The sequence below is a fragment of the Populus trichocarpa genome, chromosome 8, assembly GCF_000002775.5.
Source record: "Populus trichocarpa isolate Nisqually-1 chromosome 8, P.trichocarpa_v4.1, whole genome shotgun sequence".
NCBI classification, from domain to species: Eukaryota; Viridiplantae; Streptophyta; class Magnoliopsida; order Malpighiales; family Salicaceae; genus Populus; species Populus trichocarpa.
This window is the reverse complement of record NC_037292.2, coordinates 7,401,595-7,412,529: the sequence shown is the minus strand read 5'-3', so window position 1 is coordinate 7,412,529 and position 10,935 is coordinate 7,401,595. Positions and strand designations below refer to the sequence as shown.

At 35.4% G+C, this 10,935-nt stretch overlaps 1 protein-coding gene across 2 annotated transcripts; it reads right to left on the bottom strand.

The window, feature by feature from the left end:
* Window positions 1-776: 776 nt before the first annotated feature.
* Window positions 777-3,754, bottom strand: LOC7483926 (transcription factor bHLH30). Of its 2 annotated transcripts, XM_024606192.2 has the most exons (3): window positions 3,361-3,754; window positions 2,594-3,185; window positions 777-1,705 (listed from the first exon to the last, which is right to left on the bottom strand). In XM_024606192.2, the coding sequence occupies exons 2-3, from the start codon at window positions 3,167-3,169 to the stop codon at window positions 1,223-1,225; spliced, it is 1,059 nt and encodes a 352-aa protein (XP_024461960.1). In that variant the 5' UTR covers window positions 3,170-3,185; window positions 3,361-3,754; the 3' UTR covers window positions 777-1,222. The 2 variants fall into 2 exon arrangements, with proteins under 2 accessions (XP_024461960.1, XP_002311433.1); XM_002311397.4 differs by having other exon boundaries at window positions 2,594-3,751.
* Window positions 3,755-10,935: the final 7,181 nt, after the last annotated feature.

Here is a 10,935-nt window from a genome sequence, read left to right as displayed (position 1 = left end):
TAATTAATTTCCATAACTATAATTTTTTTTATAATTAAGCAACTAATTTAGTTATTAAGAACATGGCTAAGCAGGAGAAGAAAAAAATAAAATTAACATCAGATAACTTAAAATACAAATATAAATCAAGCAAACTAACTCATTAAAAATAAATAAATCAAGCAAGCAAGTGTAAATCTACGAAAGAAATCTAAAATGATGCAACTAAATTCAGTTCTTCCTGACCAAATAATCCGCTATATAATTTCTTTCTTTATGAATATATGTGTAGAATTCACGAGAGAAAATTAAGGTTTTGCATTATTCGACAAACCATCGACCATTGCAACTCGTATATATGTCTTTAATGAAATTCATAACTAAACGACATCGATTCTAGTTGAAACGAAAACAAGGAGCACAAGAAAGAAGTCAGTCAAACACAACAAGTACGTATTACTAATAAGTGTATGCACATCCCCTGAATGGCTAAATTGGTCCCTTAACTTATTTTGTGACCCTCAGAACATGAATGCAGCATTAGGGTTTTTCTTTTCTTTTCCTTTTCTTGTTACCCTTGAGAAATTAAAACAAGATCCGGAGATGACTGAAGCAACATTGTACTGCCAGGAAGAAGGTGGTGGTGGTGGTCAGTAGGGACGTAGCACATGACGGGAACAACAATATCGTCACCATGCATCATACATGATGATCCATAAATTCCACCAAACTGACGACAGAGAGAGAATATAAACAGGTTAATACTTTGTTAGCAAGCTAAAAAACAGCTAAGGATCTTTTTCGTAGGAAGAGAAACCTTATATTAAAAGTACCCATGGTAGAAAATATATGTGGGCTAGCTTCCTCTTTGATCCTGATTAATTTGAATACAACTTAATACATATATCCATCCTCCTTTCTGCCACCATTTCTTTGTTGTCTAGTGCTTGCCCTTCTCCTCCTTGTGTGATTTCTACCCACCCACCCCTTTTCTCTCTCTGCACTAACATCCGACAACAAAATGGAAAGGTAACCCCACCAGGCACCAGCCCGCAATATATCCATTCTCTCTTCTCTACGTACACCATATTATGTAGTGATGTAAGTCCGAAAATACACACCAATATACCGTCATTGCCTCTTTGTTCACCGGTAAAAACTACACAAAACACACCAAAAAAGACACACCCACAAGGAAAAAAAAAAAAAAACCAGGAAAGGTACTCATGGTCTCTTAGTAAAATTATAGAGACCTGTGTTGTTGTTGAAGGACATTGATATTGGTTCTTTGTCTCTTAACACTTCCTGAAGAAGACTCGTCACCACCTGTCTTCTCCATAACCGATTTCAGTGCTTCTTGAATTGAGCTTATAGAATATTGCAGTGGTTGCTGTTGCTGTTGATGATCATTGCTATCACTTGATGAATCTTCTTCACCAGCAATGAACAAAACATTCTTTACACGTCCACCAAGTGTCGTGATCTCAGCTTTTAGTGTTCTTAAACGCAAAGCTTTCAAGGTTTTTATTAGGTCAGGCAAGAGATCAGACCTATCTTCGCAGCAAAGCGATGCTTTGAGCACAAACTTACCATCTTCATCAGCTGTATCCACTGTTAGCTCATCCATTTCTGTTGGTACTGGACTTGTTTCGGCTATCAAAGAAGTCTGGCGTTTTAACTCTTTAACATGTTGGATCACTTCTGCTAGCAGTGAAGCTTTGTCTGTCTGGGCCACAAACAAAGGAAAAGAATCAGTTTCATGCACGTTAAAGTTTGTACTTTACTCATAAAAAACATGAATTAAAAGAAAAGGAATCAAGCTATAATGATCATTTTGTAGGTTGAAGGGCAAGCAAACATAAATTATTACATGTAAAAATTAACTGTCTTTCGGTGTTTGAAAAGAAGAGATACTTTGGGGATATGAAGTTTTTATTCGTTCTTTTGATGCATGACTCAGGCAGGCATGAAAGTAGGTTTCACTAATGGTGTGGGGTTTTGAAAGAGGATTAGGGCACGGGGTATCTATAAGTGACTGACAAGAATGCTAGTTTTGTCTGTCTTTATATCTTTTCATTCTCCACTTAATTGCTTTGTCTGGTAACCGGCAAGAAATTTCCATGGAAGCTTTTCAACATCTCTTTGGTTCCTCTTTATCATATCAACTTAGCGACATTAACGCTTATTCCCTTTTAGTTTTTCTTTTCTTTCCTCGGAACTAGCACAAGTCCCAGAAGGAGAATACACCAAAATTAAGAAAAGAAAAAACAATAGGACGTAGCAGTATTCAAAGGATGAAAACAAAAGGATAAGCTAACCAAGAAAAAATGTAACTGCCTTTCTTATATCTAAAAAGTGAATATATTATGTTTTGGTGGCATCTATATTATCAGACCAGCCATCTAACTAGAATCTTCAGCAAGATTGAAAGACATCTTTAAAAGAAAAAACTACTTGTTTTACCACAAAACAAAATGACACTACATAATTATGCATTTTTTAATATATAAAAGAAGAGCATGCTGTTTTATTTAAGGGTTTGATATTTCATATGTTAATTTAACACTTCTGTGTAGGTTTTCAAAATTTGGTGATGATATACTATGATACTTACTTTGGTCGTGCTGGGTAGTAAACTACGTAGCTTGGCAAGGTGGTTGTTGATTCTCTCTCTTCTTCTCCTCTCAGCCTCACTGTGACTCTTAGAAGCAGCAAGAGCCTTAGCATCCATGATTTCTTGAGCAGTCATGTTGCTCAACTCAGCTTGCAACCCGAAAGGAGCTGAACCGGGTTGAACCACTGGTCCAAGAGTTTCAGATATAATCCTAAGATGATCACTTGATGTACCATCATAAGCAAACTGAAGGGAAGGAGATCTTCTATTGAATAAACCCCCATATGAGGAAGGTATTGGAGGAGGGATAAGAAATGGGTCATGGTCACGAACTGGGTGATTTGAAGTGAAGTGATCTGGGTTAAAAGAGTGGGCTGGAGGGAGAGGCCATGGTAAGATCGGTGAAACTTCAGGGAAAATCAATCCTGATCCTCGTGCTCCTCCATAGATATCACTGCTTTGTTGTTGGTGGTGCTGTTGCATTTGTTGGTGGTATTGAAAAAGTAGCTGCTCTTGGTAGTTTTGGAGGTTATGGATTGTTTGCTCTTCTTGGTCTTCTTCTTTAAGTCCACACATATCTCTCTCTGTCACTCTACAGTAAAAAAGAAAAAAAAAAGATGGAAAATTCTATTGCTATGAAATTGTAATCATATGGATCACTTCCTTCTAGCTGTGGAGATATATGAGGGGGGGGGGGGGGTTGTACTGAGTTTACTTTTCAATTGGGAGAAGAAGCAAAAAGAGAACACAAGGAAATAGAGACAGACCTTAATTCTGTACTGATTTTCAGTAATCTAGACTCTTTTATCTTTGGTGGTGGTGGAGATGGTAAGGGAAAAGCCGAAGAAAGAAAGCAAGTTTCAGGCTTCTCTCTCTATATATCAAAATGAATGACTCTCAATATCTCTTTCAATTGGGTAGGTTTTCTTTTGGATGGAACAGCCTTTGTGGAAAGGGTGTGGTGATGACCCTTTTTATTCTAAACTTCAACTATGTAAGCTTTCCTTTTTCTTTGGTGTTTTGTTGGTATCTTTTTGGTTCCTTCGTTGTTTTATGCTCTACTTCTGTGCTGATCTGCTCCTCTTTCTCTCTCCCACCACTCTAAATATATAGACTCTGTAAGTACTGCTAAGTCTCCTTTCCTTTCTTCTTACGGCATTCTCCATCCATCCATCCATCCAATCTCTGTAGCCATCTGGGGTGGGCGTGGGGATATCTCTTTATTTATTTATTTATTTTATACACAATGTAATATATAGCCCCGGCCCATGTAAAATATCATTATTTTGTTGCTTTGTGATTGGTTCAAACTGTATAATTACACTCTGTGCAAGTGCAGTTAATTAGAGAGAGTGACTGAGTGAGTGGGGGGGAGATGGGAAACACAAAAACAAACACAGTGGTTAACACAGATTGTCGACCGACCAAAGACCGAAAAGGCTGATAGTTTTTTTTTTTTTTTGATAAGCAAAAAGGCTGATAGTATCATCATGATAAAAGGCTTAGCTCTGTGTGTGTGTGTGTGTAAACCCTGTGCTCTTTTTTCTTTTTTTGGCAATTAAACTTTATTAATTTGTAGTACTACAGATTAATTAGGAGTAGTAATTTTTTGAGGCTAGCTCATGACTTTATAACTTTGATTAATTACCTCGACCGGTCAAGCCTCCCACGTTCTTCCATATTTCCACGCCACCCTTTCTGCTTCCCCAAGACCACGTAATCATTGTGTCTTCGATCACACTCCATCTCTTTCCTTCTCTGTCTAGCTAGGTTTGCTCTCCACTCCATAAGGTTCTTGGTTTCAGTTACATGTATATTCATAGCTGTTATCGGTCCTTTTGAAATTTAGAGGAGCCCTTTTCAGTTCTGGTAGGTGTAGGAGAATATTAGGGTACCTGTATATTTTGATAGTGATAAATGGGGCCGGGTCAGGGTGGCTCCTTTTCGCTGGGGCATTTTGGAAAAGAAAGTTGCTATGTGCTTCAGTTCTCTTCTTACAGTCCTTGAGTGGCTGCAGCTGCATTTCCTTTTCATATGTGTGTGTGTATCAACTTGTGTAATGTATCCACATCACTGTGTTTTGTTTGAGGAAAAATTCAGAGCATCCTTTATAAGATTACAAGGATTTCAGTTCTTAGAAGATAATAATACTAATTGGACTAATGATTTATCTAGGTTTCATTTACCTAGAGTCCATTACAGGGAATCTTAGGGTCTGATCAGGTTTGCTATATTATATACTCTAGTTGGTTAAAAGATTTTGTTTGGCGTTGTTGAGCTTCTCATGAGTTCATGGTTTGATTTCTTTACTATATTTTTGGAGGTATATTGCTTGAGTGAGTGCGATATATCATCACTGTCCATTGTCCAACATTAATCCCATATTTATGTCTCAAAATGAGATTTGTTTAATTGGAGTACAAATGTAAACTGTGTTAGTTGTTGCTGGTGGTAACATTTCTCAATTATAACTTTCAAACGCCAGAAGCACGATGGAATAATAGATGTTTCTAATCACTTTTTAAATGCGTGGGCACGCCAATCTAGATCAGCTTCTAATCACTCACTGCTGTCTCTTTATCCTATGCCACGAGCTCCAATTTTTTGCTGCCACTGGCTTCAAGCTGGTTGGGCCTAAAGAGGTTCAATCCTTCTGTTGAACCATAATGGGTTCACGTTAAAAAGAGCAAGAACGAAAACACAAAATATAATGTAATGTTTCTGTGCACTCGACCTGCAAGGTCGGGGTAATTACTCAGTCAAATAAGCAGCCTGGGTCTCAGAAAAGTAAACACAAAAATCATACAAGCAACCAGCCTTTCATTTCCCTTTTCAACACAAATAGTCTGGAGCAAGATACCGAGGAAGAGATTTTTTTTTCTTTTCTTAACTGTTATATTCTAAATCGGCTTCTTTTTAATAACAGTTAGAAGAACATATATATTAAAAAAATGAATAAATCCCATCACAGACCAGCCATCAGCAAGCCCTTTCCTAATGCCTCCTTTTGGTTAATTGCTTTATCTTCATTCCCTAGCTACTTCTTAGGTACGGAAGAAAACACTCTTTACCTCTTCAGGCCTGTCACTAGCGGCCAGTAGCCACTACTTTCTTCCATATTGTGTTACTATTTGCTAGGGATAGGAAAACTCAGAGAAGGGCTTTTAGTATTTTTTGGATCCAATGTAGTCACGCATGGTTGCTCTGGTCCCCATTTCTTTTATATACTTTTCATCTTTTGTAATATCACACATTTTTTATAATGTGGTGTTTTTTTAAGTAGCTTATTCAAACTTCCGATGATAGCTGCACCACCCACTAACATAACCCACGAGACATCCCTTTTTGTGGGGTTATGATGACATCAATCCCACCCTATCATGACGTTTGTTCCTCAAGACATTAGTGCTCATGCTTCTCCTTCATCTTTGCCTTAGCGTAGAAGGGCCTTTTGGCTTGTGATGATGAGTGCTGTTTGAATTCATTCGCATTTGGCACCAATGATTCCCCCGTCTCTTACCATATCATGCCAAGTCACAAACCAAAACAAGAGGAAGAAAAATCGAAGCCTTAATTATAAGATCTATTCAGGTTGCAGACCATCGTCTTTTAAAATTTTATTTTCCAGTATAAATACTTATTTAAAAGGACAAAGGCATCCTTGGAATGAGTAAAATATCAAACCTAGATGACATGAGTCTGGTTTATTTCTAGACTTAATATTTTTAGATTCAGTTAAATATTAAACCCAAATAAATTATTAGACTCAATATTTTTTGATTTTGATTAATTATACACTGAACTCATTCAAGTACATATTATCAATCCATTTGTATCTATCCTAAACTCTTATCTTGTGAAGGCTTGCTTCTTTATCATTGGATAAATTGAAAAGGATAGAAAATTGATTTTCCAAACTACCATTAACAATCCAAGCATCAAGCTAAAATTAGATCATTTTATCATTAGCAACTAACAGATTGGTGTAAATGGACAAGTTATCAATCCCAAGACCACGCACTTTTAGGACGAACAATTATCAATCATCTAACATTACATAACTTATTACCTTCCTCTTTCCCCGACCACAAGAAGGATCGCAATTTCTTTTCAAGTGTTGCTGCTGTCATAGCATAAGGAACAAAGACAAATAGTAAATGGACAAGTTACTTAGAACTGATTTAATTAAGCACAACCTACCTCCAATGGATAAAAATCTACCCTTCCATAAAGCCAATGTAGAGTTGATGTTATGGAATATAGTTTCCACTTCGATGTTCTACATGAGCTTGCACCAATAGGAAGACTTAGATATTTGAAAAGAAGATCTTCTTGCTTGCATCAAAGAATTCTAGTCGTGTAATCACAAATCTGATCTTTTATATCAACACCAATAATACTACTTTTAAAGAAGTTATTCAGACCTGACACTAATTCAAAGCTAGCATAAAAAGATAAATTAAACAAGCTCGACTCTAATATTATGGTATCAAAACCTAAACGTCTAGTTTATGTACTTATTAATAACAGGGGTGTCGAAGATCCTCTCCATAATTTACATTATAAATTACACTAAACATATTATTCAACTAGTTTTTACCTACCACTCCATTAGAATAAATGAAATCAAAGTATGTGCTAGATTCTTTCCGCAGCCTAAGCCAGGTTATATTTATATGACACTAATCATATGCACCTCGATTATACCAACTTTTGTGGACCGTTGCTCATAAGAAGTTGGGATGTCAAGAATCACAGCAATAATTGAACGCTCAGGTTCATTAACAAGCTATAATGTCCTTGAATATCCCTTATGATCCAAGACGTGTGGTCCGTCAAATGTTTTTAAATAATTTAAACATGGGACATACACTAATCATCCTACTAAATATTATTTTTGATTGGGAAAATAAATAAAATAAAATAAAAGGGCTGTAAAACTTCATATTTTTTTCCCGTTTTCATTACAGTTAGCTCCAGGTTTTGACAGTGCTCGATCGGTTCAATTTGGATAGGATATAATTATACAAGACGACGTTGATAGATTAATAGAGTTAATTAAGAAATTAATTTTTATTGAAGAGAAACCCTAGGTTTCAGGACGAAATTAAACAGCTGGACAAGCCCCAGCTTGCTCTTTAGAAGTTCCCAAACTAATTTATGGTTCGAACTGAGAATATTGTGTGAGCTCCGACAGCAAGTTAATAGTATACAGTTTGTCCCGCAATCTTACTGATGAAATTAAAAGTCCTGTAAGTTTTGGTGGCACCAAGCATGGCAAAGATACGTAAAATCTTTAGTACATAATAATTCTCTCCAACTCTTAGAGACGGGTTTTCTTTTTATTTTAGAATTATTACACACATGGTTGGTTTACTCCTTGTTCTAGCTACTGTACTCACTTTACACTAGCTACTGTACTCACTTTTACACCCCAACTGGCCCGTGAATTTCCCTTTCTCAACTCTCCATCTATCACACCAGTTTCCCAGTACAAAACTTTTTGTAATGCACAAGACAAATGGGCACTCATGCCTTCCACTAAAGGGTTAAATGGATTCTCACCAAGCTTATCGGGGTCTTCAAAAGGTTATGTATTTATAGTCCCTCTTACATTTGAAGCCACGAGCAGGTAGATTCATGAAATCGAACCCGGGAAATCTCACCTTTTTTATTCAGGTTTACTTCAGTTTTTATTTATTTTTTGCTGATTCGTTTTATTTCCACTCGCTTGAAACAGCTAGCGGTAACATCTCAAGCAAAGGTTACCACTTACCAGCGCTATGCTAGATAATCAGGCGTTCCAAAAAGCACTTTCATGCACGTAAGTATATGTCTGTACAATTGTATACACATAGCTCAGAAAGGTTCAATAAGAGTAATTAGAGCAGGAAACACGATGAAGTGACTCAAAGCCTGGTTCCTTGCTGCTAAAAAAATCAGCTTTCAAATTTATCAGTAAACTTTTCCATAAAGTTTACTGCCACGAACCTGTGCTACTATAACATTATGCGAGCCTCAACTAGAGAAGTCTTGTTGCATCAAAAAAAAAAAAACAAGTCTTGACTCCCCATCCACCAACTTGGAATTTGAGAACAGTAAAAGAACCGTTACCAAACAATTAAACAGAGATTTTCATCTTCTTCTTGTTTTTTTATAAAAAGGGAAAGAAGAGAAAAGAAAGAAACCGGCGAGAATGTCAATTTAAATCAAGCCTAACAAGACATCAAAGAAGAGTACTAGTGGTAGTGGACCTAGACTAGGAATCACAATGCATGCCACTAGCTAGTAAGTATTAGATCTTTATGTCCTTGAAAAAAGTAGAGAAGGATCAAAATAGTCTACATGACTAACAGGTTTTGGACGGTCAAAAAAAAAAAAAAAAAGAGTTTCTGGCTTTAAGCCAGGAAGATCTTTCCATGGGACCAAATAGAATCTAATTAAAGCATTCCCTCAAGATCTCACAAAATTCAAACTTCTCTAGCATGCCTTAGTAACACAAGCTTCTTCTTCTTCTTCTTCTTCTTTTGACAATAATCGAGTGATAACACAAGTTGCCCTAATCATGGATGAACAAGGTATATTTCGTTGTCTGGTAGGAGATATATTACCACTCCCTTTTCTCTTCCAGAGTCAAAAATAACACCCGTATTTTCAAGGAATTGTGTCCCCAAAGCGGGACAGTGCACTCAATTATACCTTTCACCCCCATACGTCTCTTTCACTTGCAAGTACAGAAAATGGTCTGATCATCATTTTTCCAAAGCCGAAAGGTAAGCTGATCAGTCCCACTAAATCATATGAGATCAAACGGAAGAAGCTTAATTAAAGCAAGATGTAGCTAGTTGAAATATGGGAATCAAACTAGTTATGAATAATAAGCAGGTAGAAGACCATATATGTTGACTGAAACGAATTCTCTCATGTGTTGGGAAAGCGTTTTAAACCTTTTCCATTGATTGCTGAATGACAATTAATATTTAAGTAATTGAGTAATCATTCCATTATCATCTTCACTGTTGAACTTTCTTTTTTAACCAATATTAATGAAATTAATTAGCTGGACCCAACACTGATTTAAAATAAAGGGAACTGGAAAACTACTGTGTAACCTTTTTGTTAGTCGTCGCTTTATTTTTTTAAAGTTTTCATATTATTTTAATTTATTATTGTTAAAAATAAATTTTAAAAAATAAAAAATATATATTATTTCAATATATTTTTAAATAAAAAATATTTACTGCCATTAAACCAGGCATGCTCTTAAGCGGGCCGGTGACCTTGAATACCTGAATTATAAGGGTCACACCTAACATATTTCTTTCTTTTTTTTTCTTTTTATGGACAGCCATTTATTTCTTTTTTAAATTTATATAATCATTTTATTGGATAAACTAATTACAAGTTCGCATGCTGGATATGTCTTGTTAAGGCCTTTTATCCTTCCTTTTTTCTCATAGATGAGTGATTTTTTTTATAAAAAAAAAAATGTTTGCGCTAGCTGCTTGTAATACCATGTTAGAAAGACTCTTAATTTTTTTAGTGTAAGCAAAGCTATTTCTGCGTAAATCTTTTAGTAACATGCTTATATAACAAGACACGAGTTATATTTCCATGGAAGCTCTGAGCCAAACTTGCAAACACACACAAAAAAATGAACCTATCGTTCCAGCTACTTCTTTTTTCAAAAAATAATCATGTGAAACTGTGTTGGTTTCTGTAGATTTATTTATATTATTTAGGAAAGAGAATATTAAAAATGCTATTGTTTTAATTAGGTTTAATTATTATTCAAAAAGTAAAAAAGCAAAGAAGAAAAAGATATCTTTTCTATTAAATCCTAGTGCTACTTTAAAAAAAAAAAAAAGTAAATGTAAATGTAAATTTTAGTTTCAACTGTTATGAAAAACAAAGAAAGTGAAGAATAACACATAGCCGAAACCGAAATCCAAAACCGGCCCAATAGATAGCATAGGCCAGCGGGCCAGCCTAGTCCAGGTCCGGTCCCGTAAACGACGTGTCGTTCAAGTCCATCCCTAATAGCTCCTGGGGGTTGAATGATATAGCATCCCTCCATATCAGTCATTTCACAGCCCAAAACCCATATAAACAATAAACCAATAACATAATATATATATATATATATATATATCAGGTTTTCATATAAAATACTTTGTTGCTACTTCAAGTTTCATACCACCTCGAATATTAAAACTATACATCCCGCTAAGAAAAAAGTATTAAAAAAATTATAAATAATAAATATTCACTATTTGTTTGATAACGTGTTAAAAATAATTTTTACTTAAAAATATTTTTTAAAAATTTATTTTTGAAATTAA

Bases quoted from the DNA above. Each gene is read 5' to 3' on its own strand.
- LOC7483926 (XM_024606192.2), bottom strand. From the start codon at position 3,169: ATGTGTGGACTTAAAGAAGAAGACCAAGAAGAGCAAACAATCCATAAC. The intron at 1,706-2,593 runs GTAAGTATCATA...TTTGTGGCCCAG, and splicing joins TACTACCCAGCACGACCAAA to ACAGACAAAGCTTCACTGCT.